The sequence below is a fragment of the Macrobrachium rosenbergii genome, chromosome 52, assembly GCF_040412425.1.
Source record: "Macrobrachium rosenbergii isolate ZJJX-2024 chromosome 52, ASM4041242v1, whole genome shotgun sequence".
In the NCBI taxonomy this organism is placed as follows: Eukaryota; Metazoa; Arthropoda; class Malacostraca; order Decapoda; family Palaemonidae; genus Macrobrachium; species Macrobrachium rosenbergii.
Window position 1 is genome coordinate 22979633 of NC_089792.1, and position 14050 is coordinate 22993682.

At 40.1% G+C, this 14050-nt stretch overlaps 1 protein-coding gene and 1 long non-coding RNA gene across 2 annotated transcripts in view; both read left to right on the top strand.

Moving 5' to 3' along the window:
- The window catches only part of LOC136833827 (DNA topoisomerase 3-alpha-like), a 43034-nt gene extending 42422 nt beyond the window's left edge, over nucleotides 1–612 (top strand). Inside the window, exon 5 of the mRNA XM_067096126.1 lies at nucleotides 559–612. Coding sequence (XP_066952227.1) covers nucleotides 559–612 — 54 coding nt within the window. The remainder of the gene's footprint in view (nucleotides 1–558) is intronic.
- LOC136833753 (uncharacterized) overlaps nucleotides 1–14050 on the top strand; it is a 104787-nt gene that overhangs the window by 75289 nt on the left and 15448 nt on the right. The gene's annotated exons all lie outside the window — the stretch shown is intronic.

Consider the following 14050-nt stretch of genomic DNA (forward strand, 5'->3'; position numbering starts at 1 on the left):
TACAGTCATACTCCGAACTTACGCGAGGTTAGGTTCCAGAACCCCTCATGCACGGTGAATTTTCGCGCAAGTTTGGCATGGTCTCTAAAAATGCTAATAAATGCTTATTTCTAAAGTTTAAACACTAAATATGACCCTAATCATGCTGCCAAATTATTAAGTTGAATTTTCGCGCAAGTTTGGCATGGTCTCTAAAAATGCTAATAAATGCTTATTTCTAAAGTTTAAACACTAAATATGACCCTAATCATGCTGCCAAATTATTAAGTTAACTTTGAAATGAAATTAAAGTTACTGTAATTTCATTTAAAAGTTAGCTTAATACATTACCCTTATAAAATAGAAATAAATGGTTGACAAAAATTGAGAGTTGGAAGAGAATTTCTCTCTCTCTCTCCCTTTCCAATCGATCTATTTTTAGAAGTCGTCTCAACCTCCTTTTAATAACTTCTTTATTCTGCGTCTCTTTCTCTTTGTTCTGAAATGCTTTTTCATGAACAAACATTGTTTTATATTTTGACTAATACAACTCTTAGTTATTATGTCTCTGTGTTTTAGAACTATTTGCAAACTAGCGCATTTACACTTCGTAGACGATACAGGTCAAATTAGATCAATTTAAACTATCTACTGTACAGGTAAAGATGTACGTAGAATTAGTAAGTTGTAAAAATGTGTGAGCGCTAACTATGAACGACAGAGAGAGATAAGGGTTGTCCTTAAGAGAGTGAAATTGCTAAGTAACCAATTGGTACTTATTGGTTCTTAGCCAAGTAAAATAAGTCTAATCCTTCGGGCCAGCCCTAGGAGAGCTGTTAATCGCTCAGTGGTCTGGTAAAACTAAGGTATATTTAACTTTTTTTTTTCTCAGTGTTCGCAAATGTTCGCGTCTGTGAAAAACTCGTGTATGACCATTAATTAGGTTCCAATGAAAAATTTGTGTCTGTGAATTCAATTGCAACCTTTCAATTGCGCAAAGTTCAGGGTATTACTGTAATGTTTATCTCTCTCTTTCTCCCTTCCTATTTCAGTTCTCTCTCTCACTCTCTCTCTTTGAGAGAATTTTTATGGTATGTTTATTTGTTTTGTATAATAAATAAATGATTTACCTAATAATAAGTACTAATGTTCAATACTGATAATAATAATATTAATAATATAATAATAATAATATACTGTAATTACAGCACTTATGCATTTCTATAGTAAGTACGTGAAAAAATTTAAACAAACAAATTTCACCGCCACTCTTTTTTCCTTAGTCTTGGAGCTCATGGGGAGGGTGAACCTGTCAAATATGTCAAGTAACCTGACAGCAAGGGTTGGCTGGTCAGTGTTGCGAACCGCGAACCACTACAAAGAATATGTATACTAAAAAATCTCTCTCTCTCTCTCTCTCTCTCTCTCTCTCTCTCTCTCTCTCTCTCTCTCTCTCTCTCTCTCTCTCTCTCTCTCTCTCTCTCTCTCTGCCAAAGGGTAGAATGTGAGAAATAAATAGATAGCTAGATAAATAGATACTTAGTTCATATTGTTTTAAAAACGTAAAGGTACATCTTTGTAAGACAAAAACAAACATAAATTTTTTTTGTTGTCAGTCGCACAGAGAAATGGATTAACATTCCTGGATATTAAAGAGATAAATGCTCTCTATCTCTCTCTCTTGCCCTGCCAGTACAAGGCTGGCTGAATTTAACAAAGTGGTAACTCTCTCTCCTTCTGATTTGGCTGGAAGGGTTAGAAGTACGTATGTATATATTTTTAAGGGTACTAGTGTTCAAGATGACTTTGAAATGATATTTTAATAATACAGTAATAGGATAATAATTTAAGGTGTATTTGATGTAAGATGATACTTTAATTATACATTTGGTATTTGAACTTTCAAGACAGGCAGTTATGAGCATTTTGAGAGGGGGGGGGTTCTAAGTATTCACGGATTTTAAACTATACATGGGGTGGGAGTCTGGAATGCATCCCCCCTGAATAAGGGGGAGGAGGGCTTACTGTATTAAAATAGGAGGATATAAGCAATTTTAGAGAGGGATAACAACTTATTGCAGATTTCGCTTTTTGCCGAGGGTTGTGGTCCCTAACCCCTGTGAATATGGGGAACATACTGTATATACACAAATAAGAACAAGCAAACCAGTTATTTCTATTTTGATCAAACAGTCGTTAAAATACAGTACAGTACATAGTACACAAGAAAAAACTTTTCTTCTGTTTTGCCCAAACATGATCTTTAAAATAAATAAATAAATAGCAGCAATCCTTCAATTATTCAGATTAATAGAGCCAAGGACCTGTTGGATAATGCTGAAATATGGATAATGGAGATTAAAAAAAATCTAGGGGTGTTCAAGGGCAGCTCCGTACCCTTCCTCACCTAACATTGTCAATATCATATACTGTAAATGTAAACACTCAGTATGCTTATAAACAATACAGATCATAAACGGAAAACTCTATGCAAAAGGCAATTATCTACCTTTATTCCCCTTATTTGTACCAAAATATACTGCATAAATACACTTTGAAAAAATGCAAGCCCTTTGTTTTCTCTCTCGTAAATGGCACAGTTCAGTAGGCAGGTAGCCTGACTGTGTTTACCCACAACCTACCATGGTTTCATGAACATTAATGTACTGTTATACAGCAACTTTCCTATCAGTTGTTACCATATTTTACCACCATACACAAGATAGAAAATGTGTGTATGAACTATTGACCTAGCCTAGGTGTTACACTCACAGTATCAAATAGGCTGTTACAACTGTATTTAAGACAAAGGTAATAGTAATGAAATGTTATTTTACTTACAGAATCCATTTATACTGTATTATTATCTTGTTATATCATCATCATAATATGTATAAACAAAACTGATTGTCCAGCCATTGATCCTACTAGCGAAAGAATTAAGAGAATAATTTTTTAGTTGATAAAAAAACTAATGTATTGCTGGAATTATTATTTTTGTGTACATAAATGTAAAATGGGTATACAAAGATATACTGTACTAATACTTAATGTTACAGTAAAATCCCACGAAATTGCAAAACACTTGTTTCCCAGTTTATTTGTTTACTTCATTCTAGATGTTATTTGCCAGTTTTTTTGGTATACCTCAGTTGTTCTCTCTCTCTCTCTCTCTCTCTCTCTCTCTCTCTCTCTCTCTCTCTGTACTGTATCTCAGAACTGTACATATCCTTAAATGAAATATGAATTAATGTATCATAAACATAAAAACACAAAACTAAACAAACTATAGGAAATTCACATTGCATCGAACGAGTGCGTACATCCATGCCATTGTTTTTGCTTTGCCTGATTTACTTTACCGTATTTCATTACAAGTTTAGCTGACTCTAAGAGTGATTATCATACATACCATACAAGTACATGAGAATATTTTTGTCACTGTTGATATTTCATCTATAATCAATGTAACATATTTGAAAGACAAATTTCAAATATAGGCAACGGCAAAACCAGAAAGGCTGTAGCAAGTTCACCAACACCATGTAATAAGTGAGTGCATACGCACCCTACGTACACGATTGCAAATGAAAAAATAAAAAATGAGAAAATAAGAGTAAAAATATGAGAATACTGTAGCATAAAACGTAAATGAAAAAGTAATGGAGTGTATTTACTGTATTACTATACTTAGGCTTCAATGTAATCATACCCCAGTTATTGTTCTCAGTCTGTTTGAGCATATGCAGTGTTACCAACATTTTTGTGAGGCTGAATTCCTTAGACTTCTGAAGCCAAGTCCAAGGCCCTAGGGCATTCATTATGGTCGGCGGTGGGGTTCTCCATGCTCTCGATAAACATGCACGTGCTTGTATGGGGGGTGCTCATTGTTTCATCATCATCTTCAGGCACTTCCTTGTCGCCACCAGCAACTGCAGCCGCAGTCTTGCTGTTGGAGAGAAACTGGAAATCAGGGTCACCACTGCCATCATCCAGCCACTCCCATACACCATCTTCAGGAACATCATCACCTCCCACCATGAGGTGGGCATGGAAGACATCGACTTGAACACATGGAAGTCCATCATGCTCCCTTCTCCATAAAGCATATGGTTCCAGATATGGTTGAGGGTCTCTACAGTGATATCCCTCCAAGCATTTGTGAAGTTGTAGATGGGAGACTTCAGCAAATACAGTACCTTACAAGATTCTCCAATGTCTGTTCCCTGGTATTCAAGCTGTGCTCCTTCTCTGCCTTATCATCAGATCCTAGCATCATCTCCTCCAGTGCAGCTGTTTTGTTGCAGAATTAATACTGTACTTTAGTCCATTACCTTACGAGTGCAGTCGTATTAGGAAGAAAATACATGACCCTAATACTTACGACCTTCATTACTAACCAACTAGGTTGCATTAGACCATCAAGTTCATCATCCATGAGACAAAAGCCTACACCTGATGTCTAGCAATGCCAAGGTCCTATGTCTGATGATGAACAACCTCCTTACAATTACAAAAATGATAATGGAACTAACTGGTTACAGTCTTGGAGGTGAACCAAGACTTTGCCGAATGATACTAAATCACTGGGAGCCTATCCATCAACCCACCCAGGGCATATGGTTGCTTTACATGCCATAGTACCACAGGCTTGCAACAGTGCCCACCAGTAGCATTTGCACAAAACAAAGCAGACACAAGTTACTCAGAAAGCTTTCGAGCAAGCAAATTCTTTTCCTTCTTATTACCCATGTTGTTAGTGGGTGGATATGCCCTAAAACAAGGCCTTCTTTTCTCATCAATGCTTGCAGCAAATGGCAAAATTCCTCTATTCCCTCTTTATAAGCATACAAAGCTTCGCCATGAGTCTTCTTGTTAAAATTCCCATGCCGAATCTTGAACCAAAACAACCAACCTTCAAACACCTTAAGGTCCACAGCCTTATGCAAGCCTGCAAACTTCGTAGTTGCAGCCTTCAACTCAGGATAGCATATGTTTATACCAGCAGCCCTTTGCTGATAAAACCCCTTCAAGGTTGACTGCTCAGTGTCCTCGTGATGGGCTTTAGCTATGACCTTTTGGCTCAGACTCCTTGGACACCTTCTTCTTGAGGTCAGTCATGTACTTCTTCAGTTTGTCCTGGGAAGTATTGATAAGCAAGGCTGACCATGCAATGATGTACTCATCCATTATATAGCGTGTAGACCACCCCACTTAATTCTTGTAACAAAGCTTTTTCTGCAGGGCTAGGACCTTCCTCACCCTCTTCTAGTGAGGTGGGGCCAAACAAAAGATACACAACACAAGTAGGACCTGCAATGCTGCAGGCTCTGCAACAAAAGCCACGTGCTCGGGGTAAAGGACTTTGTAAGAAACGAGTTAGATGTGATAACCCTGGAGAAATATTTATGTTTAATTTTTGTAGTAATTTATAAGTTCTCATGCATTTAAATATAAACATCAGTATGAAACATTCGTATTTTTATTTTTGTACATAAATAATACAAAAGCATTTTACGGTAAAGTTTACTTTTGTACTTTACAAGATGTGATACCCATTTGCAAAGTTGCATACTTTTAGATGTGATACCCTTGCAGAAGTATATATGTTTAATTTTTGAAGTAATTTGTAAGTTTTCATACTTTTAAGTGTAAAATCTGTATGAAAAATTTTATTATCTTTATTTTTATACATAAATGATACAAATATTACAATATTTTTAATGTGCATATGTATCTCTCTCTCTCCCTCTCTCTCACTGTTAGCTCACATATTTTTGCACCTTATTATTTCTCTGTATGTCTTTACATAATTTTAAATTGATTGAATATACCTGTACCCTTTACATACATTACACGTTTTCATTTTATTGAATTATAACGACATGACTTCTGTGATGGAAAGAAAACATCTTTTACTTGACTGAGAGTGAAAAAGAAAATAACATCCCAAGAATTAGGGGTAACATTAGTATACATACGTGACTACTGTAAAAGCGCTAGTGTGTGGCAAATACCCATTCACGATACTGCACTCTATTTTTACGTCAACTATTTATTTATTTTTAAGGGTAATGTATTAAACTAACTTTTAAATGAAATTAACTTTAATTTCATTTAAAATTTAGCTTAATGCTGTACTTTAGAGCATGATTTGGGTCATATTCAGTGTTTAACAGTATGTTAGTCCTGATTTCCTGCTCTCTTTCAGGCTGACGAGTCCTCTAAGAAAGAGGCCCTTGAGTCTCTCCGTGCCTGGGTGGCTGGGTTCGGAAGGACCGTGCCGTCGGGGAAACCTTACGTCCTCGACGCGAGCCTAAGAGACCTGCTCTACCCCGGCAGCCGGGTTGCTGCTGCTGTTCCGGCGGAGTTGGCCACCCCTATCATCCAGCAGATCTGGGGCGCTGACCTTTTAAAAGACCCCTGGCCTGCGGAGTTTGAGCGTCGCCGCCTTAGACTTGGACCTGGGCCGATGAATACGGGCCGGACCAAGGGGTAGGTAGAGAGGTAAGTGAGGTTGCGGGGGCGGGTCGCCCTTTTTGATTCCCCATCATCCTCTGCTTCTTCCTTTGCAGGTTTGTAAGTCTTCCTTCTTGAGGGACAGGGCTCCATCTGCTGTCCCCAGAAGTTGAAGCTGAACTTGATGAGCGAGAAGAGCTAGAGTCACCGTCTTCCCGCAAAGCCTCTCCCTTCCCCGTCGAGAGGCTAAGGTTGCTGTACCTGTGGCCTCCGAGAGCAAACAACCGGAGGAACCTCTCGGGCAAAGGAGGCGGAAGTAAGAGAGGCGCCAAGAGCAAGCCCTCCCTCGCCAGCCTGCTGACCCTGAGCGTTTGCTGCTCGTTGCTCGAGAGATTCTCGGCGGAGGTTGAGGGGAAGCTTTCCAAGATCACGGAAAAGCTTCACATCCACGAGACTCTACTGGCGGATATGGCTCGCTCCGGCGGGGCCGATCCACAGTATGAGATCCCAGATACGGCTGACCTCCCTCCCTTCGATGTAGGGAACCCGTGGCGTTTTGCTCTTCGTGCCATTCGGCACGAAGACACCCTGACTATTGAGGGTCTTGGCACGAGACGTCTGGAGGAATTGGAGTTCTTCCCTCCTGATCTCCTGCCCCCTTACCCAGGCTTCGTTAGGCTGACGGAGGAAGCCTGGGTACGCTCAGACAAGGTCCCTAGGGAGACAGTGATCTTTCCGAGGGACCAGGCGCAGTCTGCTCTCCTGCGCACTCTTGCAGTGTGAGCAGAGAATACCAAGTGAAGCTCCTTTCCAAGGGCAACTACACCGTGTTTTCATTGGGTGATAAGTTGCCCCTCCTCACCTTAACAAAGTCGCTCTGGTTCGTGGCTCAGAGGCTTGCTTTTGATGGCAAACCCTTGCCTCGCTTCAGAGACAGGCTCACATCCTGGTATTCCCAGGGGGTGAGGGATTCCTGGAAGAACCCGTCCACTTTTACTGTGGGTAAATTGGACGCTGACTGTGCGTCTTCACAATTTAGTTAACAGCTTCCCAAGCTCCCGGAAGCTTTGCTGAAGGCGGAGTTTCAGGCTCGGTCTCGGTTGGGCCGGTCCTTGAACTCCCTCTGCTTGACAGAAGCGACCGCCGTCTCCTGCGCAGAGGAGCCCTTCTTCAGTTCTGGCTACGTCCCTGTTAGCGGGGTTTGAAGTCAGACCTGTATGTGATTTATGGTGGCAGAAGTTGGAGTGCGGAGATTCATTTTTGCTGATGCCACCATTCGTCTTAGACTAACAAGCTCATGAGAGTTCTGTCCAGAGGCGAATCTCTTCCAGATGGCGAAGTAGCCAGTGTTCTGAGCGAGGCTACCAGAGCCAATCAGAGCCTTCGCTCTCGTTGGGGTATCTCCGACTACAAACGGAAAACCCCAGAATCTGGCAACTCCCAGATCAAGTCTGGTAAACGTTTCAGGCATCACAAAAGACATCATCACCAGTCGGTCATCCAGGCTGTCCCGGTCTCGGCGGTGGCCCAGCCCTCCACCTCCAAGGCTCAACCCCAACAATACGTGCTGGTCCAACCAGCCCAATCCCTTGCTACTTTCCCTACGTCGTCTCCTCTCCGACGTACAACCCTATGAGAGCCGTGGAGTTCTTTCCACGGCCTTAATAGAGACGCAAGAGAGGAAAGTCGAGCCATACAGAGGCGAAACCTGGCTCTGCGCCAGGAAACCTGGGCGTGGTAGAGGAAACAAACCCACTTCCTCCCACTGAGACCAGTCAGGTAGGTGGTCGCCTTTACTGGTTCAGAGACCAGTGGTCCTTCAGTCCCTGGGCACACATTGTGTCCAGGGTCTGGGTTGAGCTGGACGGGAATGAGTACTAACCACCTGGCCACACTGCGTGTTCCGCGAGTTTTGAAATTCTGTCGGATTTGAGAAATACAGCTATATATATATCTGCCAGGTAAGTATGAACAAACCTTATTTTATCATTAAAATATCATTTTTCCCTCATTTTTCTCCTGTTGGATTGGTTTGGTAGGAGTGATGCTTCAGCTCTTTCAGGTAGTATTTAAGTAAAGTTTAGCTGCTTCTGCCGAGTAGTAAGCATCAACTAAAGCTGCCTCATCAAGGAAAGTTACTTTTTCTTTGAGGAGTTTCACTTCAGTCCCCTGTAACTCAGGATCTTTCGCAGTTTAAGGTTATTAGTATAGGCATCACTTAGTTTCTAGTGAGAAGCCTGGACTATCTTAGGCTTTCTGTGTATCATGGCTTTTGTCGGTTAGGGCGATGGTGCGCCTCAGTTTTAATGCACCAGTAGCCTGCGCATAGTGCGATTGTTTGCATTTTGTTGCAATGCTGCACTCTCACACACCTTTTGCTGGCCCACCTATCACTTGCCTGTACACTTATTGCTTGCACACCTATGGCCTGATCTGGTATCACCTGTGCACCTTTTGTTTGCACACTTATCAGTTACACTCAAAACGCTTGTGTGCCTATCGCTTGTGCGTCTCGATTCTGCTCCCATTGCCTGTGCACCTTTCGCCAACACGCCATTCACTTGAGCGCCTGTTGCCTGCTCGACTATTGCCTGCCTATAGAGAATCTTGGCAAAGCACTATCGTTTCAGCTTCCATTTCTGTAGGCAGGTGGTTGCTGTTAGGAGTCTCAGCAATCTGTATCAGGTGACTTTGACTCCTTATCTAGTTGCTGGAGTCGCTATCAGTTAACAGTAGCTGTTTCGTTTTCCCGATTCCCGTGGGGTTTAGGAACTTTCTTGTTATCGTGAGATTTTCCTGATCAGAATTTAGAACATTTTGTTGAGCCAACAGGTTTCCAACAGAATCAGTGTCTTCCTTTTGAGCCAGAGCAAGTGATTTTGTCGGCCGTGAGTAAAGAGTTTTTATCCCTTGGTGGAAGCGTATCAGGAATTAATTCAGTGGAGTCAACTGCTGCACTTCCACATCGAGCATTGTAGTCTTTGCCCCATTCTGTGGCATATTTTTGGTAGTTAAGACCTATTCTCCTGCAATTGCTTGTGCTTCTATTGATTGATGAATCGGGTGTCTGATATAGAACCAGTGTATAAGTGGGCACAATTTCTTTTTTGAAGAGATTAATTGCTTTTTAAGGAGAGGTTAACGTATGATTTTGTGAAAATAGAACCTTCATTTGGGATATATTTCATTAGGTTTGTCTTGTGTATATTCAAGGCTTTAATACAGTTCAGTGAAAGGGGTGTCTTTTAAGATTTTTTCTTTCTTGCCACCATATATTGGAGAAAGAGAATTACTTCAACATCTAGGGGTGACTTTCCAAATCTGGAGGTAGCATAATAGGGGAAAGAGTAGTCCTTGTGCAGGTTTTTGATTTTGGAGTTAAAGATATTTTCACTGTTCATGGTTTTCTTGCGGAGAAAGTTTTGCCTTTGTTTGCAGCACTTTTTGTCTTTGATCGCTTCTAAGAGGTTTATAGTCTCTATAGGAATCTTTTTTTAAGGGCAGCAGAGGTCTTCTCATCAGGGTCATATGATTTTGGGAAAGCTCTTTGACCTGGCAAGAATCAGGCTTGGCTTCTTTCCTGTTACCCGAACATGGGTCAACAGGTGGTCTCTTATCAGATTCAATGTTAGTTTAAGCTCTCATGGGAAGAAGGATCCAGTCCTTTAGATGCCTCAGCATAGGTCTGTGGTGCGATCATGGCAGATCTAGAAATTCAGGAGTTTAACCAGTATTGAAGGAGGTCTTTTGCACTTACAATCCTAAATTTTTAGCAATCAGAGGAACTTCAAGCAGCATGTATGTAGAGTAGAGCACAAGTAGCAATGCTATTAGGCAAACCATCTTCCCTTCTTTAGGCTGCAATAGTGCTGAGAAAGGACTTGAGAAAAGCTTTCTCCAACCAATAGGAGGTTGCTATGTGCCACCAACCAATGACAAATCAGTATCTTAGCTGATTTGGCCATGATTAGTGCATCATTGTAGTCACATGCTGTGGCTAGGGCTTCTCCCATTTTCCTTTTGTAGGCAAACCAAATTTCTCTACCCTTTTCAAAGTCTTCCAGTTCTGGGATGCGGGCAAGTATCTGTTCTTTCAACCATGTTGGGTGCACAAAGGAAGCAACAACATTTAGCTGTTCCAGTCTTTGTTTGTACAACTCCAGTTCTGGGATGCGGGCAAGTATCTGTTCTTTTAACCGTGTTGGGTGCACAAAGGAAGCATCAACATTTAGCTGTTCCAGTCGTTGTTTGTACAAATCATGAAGTTCTACCATTGTAAAATAGCAGCACCCATCTTTAGTCAACTGCTTGTCTCTTATGTACATCTCAAGCTCAGCAAAAGTATGGGCACGTGCCTCTTGTCTGTACTGCACATAATCCTCTCCAATTTTCTGGGAATTTAGTCAGGCCCTTTCCCTGTTGTACACACCTGTCAGACAAGATGGGTGATACATATGGTCCAACACTAAGCTTGGCCAGAAGTTTCTCATCTAGTAGGTTGGTGGCACATCGTTGCGCCTTTTCATGTAAGGCAATGTCTTGGCCAATCGTATATCTTTGATTGGTGCTGGTTGGTCACAAATAAAGCATATTCCTTCTTTCTCAGTCTTAGATTATTTTGCATCTTCTTCATCTGTCTTTTGGCTACTATGTGTGAATTTTGCTGATGGGGCATCATCATCTTTTGTCTTACACAATGACTTCCTTTTCCTTTCTAGTTTTGTTGTTTTGAACTTCAGCATACATGATTCATGATATGTTGCTTTGTTATTTTCAAAGGTCTGCAGAATTCCATCACATTCATCAAGCCTTTTAGGATGAAATGGTATAGGCATTGCATTTGACTTATAGAATTCAGGAATGTTTGTAGCAAGGGTAACATAGCCAGCACCAGATGCATCAACTAGTCTTTTGCGTGTGTCCTCTTGGCACAAGCAACAAAGCTTGCATTTAGTCGTACTATCTCCCTTCAGGAAAGATGTTGACTTCCAAGATTGTCCTGCCATTTCTTTTGTTCTATAGGCCGAGGGTTTATTCTTTTACCACCTATATAACATATACTGTATGCATTTTCAGATATGGGATACAACTAGGCTCAGATATGTCATAATCCTACCCCTAGCCTGATCATTCATCCAATGTTATTTAATTCCGGTGTGATCTGTACACCATCTAGAAGATTAAAGCCCCATCTTCCTTGGATTCGGCTCTTCCCGGCTCCTGGCACATCCTGTCAATTCAGGTGCAGCTGTTTAACTTTGAAGTGGGCTAGCTAAACAGCATTTGGGAAACTAATAACAAATCTTTGCTATTAGCTAGCACTGAACCCCATGTGGAGGTTCACAGCTATAGTGTCAATCAGTGTGCCCTGGTAGTACACTGACACTACACTATTACACTTTTACATTAGGCTTATTACCCTTTTTTTTTTTTTTTCAAAATGAGGATGAAAATTAATTAACTGGGGATTAATTGATTTCTCATCTACAAAAATGAACTGAGCAGCCTGAAGTTACCCCAGATCCATGTATTACCCAACCTTTAGCCTCATATATGAGCTTAAGTACCAATTTTTGGCATTTTGGCAGACAGTTTTGATATAGTGACAGCCATCTTGGATATTTCTATGCTGAGAAATGATGTATCTACATATATAAAGGCTTGTTTTCAGTATTTTAATATAAACTGGGAGTGACTTAGGGATTTGTATGTGATTAATTAATTAAATACCAATATTCAAATATCCACAGGATGCCATTTTGAAAACCTGTCGGCCATCTTGGAAAATGGCAAAATTTTGTGTGGCCGGAGGTTGATAAGGAGATCAAGGGACAAGAAGAATAGTTGAGCTAAGTTTCATGCTTGTATCACCATTTGCACTTTTCCCTTATTTTTTTGTAGTTACCCGCTCCACTAAAAGCAGAGAGAAAGAGAATTACCACTTTGACTTATATTCAACAAGGCTGGCTGGAGCAAAAGAGAGAAAGAAAGAAAGAAAAAGAGAGAAAGTGAGTTTATCTCTAATCTTTCTGACAACAAAAAAATTTGTTTGTCTTTTGTCTTCCAAAGATGTAATACCTTTACTACACATTTTTAAAACACTATGAACACACACACACAAACAGTATCTTTTCCTGAGAGAGAGAGAGAGAGAGAGAGAGAGAGAGAGGAGAATAATGGCTTACGATATCAAAAGATTAAAATCTTTGAGCTTCTGAGGGCAACACTCCTTCCCCTCTGACCAATATGTTAAAGTGCCAAGTAAATTGACATTTACCCTCCCCTTCATTCTCAAGCCAAGGATAAAAAAGACTGGGAATCACTATTTGTTTGTTTAAAATGTTAAAAAATTTACAACACAAATGTTGGAAAATATTATTTAATCTTATTAATCTTAATATATGAAAATTAGTACTTATTAGGTAAATCATTTATTTATCATACAAAAGAAACATGCGTACATTTTACGTCGGAAAAATTCTCCAATCTGAATAAGAGAGAGAGAGAGAATTATTTTTATCTTTAATGTTATTTAATATTATTAAACTTGATATGCAAAGTATTAGTGTGTGCCATAAATCATTATTTTATAAAATGTACCCTCTAAAAAATGCTTATACGGTACTATCACCCTGAAACACTTATATATTTTAATATATATATCATTTTAATATAATTTCAATAGTACTGTAATATAATTTTAATATTTCAGTAGTATCGATTCTGAGCATCTGTCTTCGCTTTAATGAGGTTGGGGTCCGTCCTGAATGGAGGGGAGAAACCAGTTTCTCTCTCTCTTTGAGTTACATATTTAATCTTACAGTATTATTATTATTTATTATTATTGTCAATCTTAATAATATTTGATAGTAAATAATTTTTTTATCATAAAAATGTATTTAGTCATGAAAATAACATCAAAATACACTAATTAGTGAATATTTCCCAACGAAAAAGTCCGCGAATTGCTGAATTTTCTGCGAGTAATTTATAGATACGTTCCACAGAAAATCCCGTGAATCGGTGAGTCCGCCGATCATGAGAATGCGAATAAGGGGGGTTTACTGTACAAGAATGCAGTTATCCCCAATCGATTTACAATATTGCCAGTGGACGAACAGAATTCTGAGAGTTTTATTCCCCAGAACTAACCTAACCCCTTCCCTGGAATATATAGGTCAGTTCCAGAGAATAGTTCTGCACTTGATAATGCGACTAGCATATTAATGTCTCTGAGGTCTGAACAACTACTGAGGTTGACAAGACACCAACAGCCCAACAGTTGACCTTGAAAATGAATCCCAATCCAAGAAATGGGATCCTTTCTCAAAATTGAAGACAGTGAAAAGAGGGAGCTTGAGAAGTCGGACAACAAGGTGAAGGAAGCAAGATAAATGAAACTTAGGAAAAGAATTTAAAGGTGCAATTACAGGAAACCGTGTATTTTGTGCTTACTGGTACTCAGTTGGGCCAAAATCAGCAATCTAAGGCTGGTTGACTTAAAATAGTGTCAAGCTACAAGGCATTAGAACACTGCTATTAGCCCTAAGCCCTCCCCCCAAGTGCTTGAGAAAGGCAGAGGATGACAGGTCCCCAGGAATGCCTCATACCC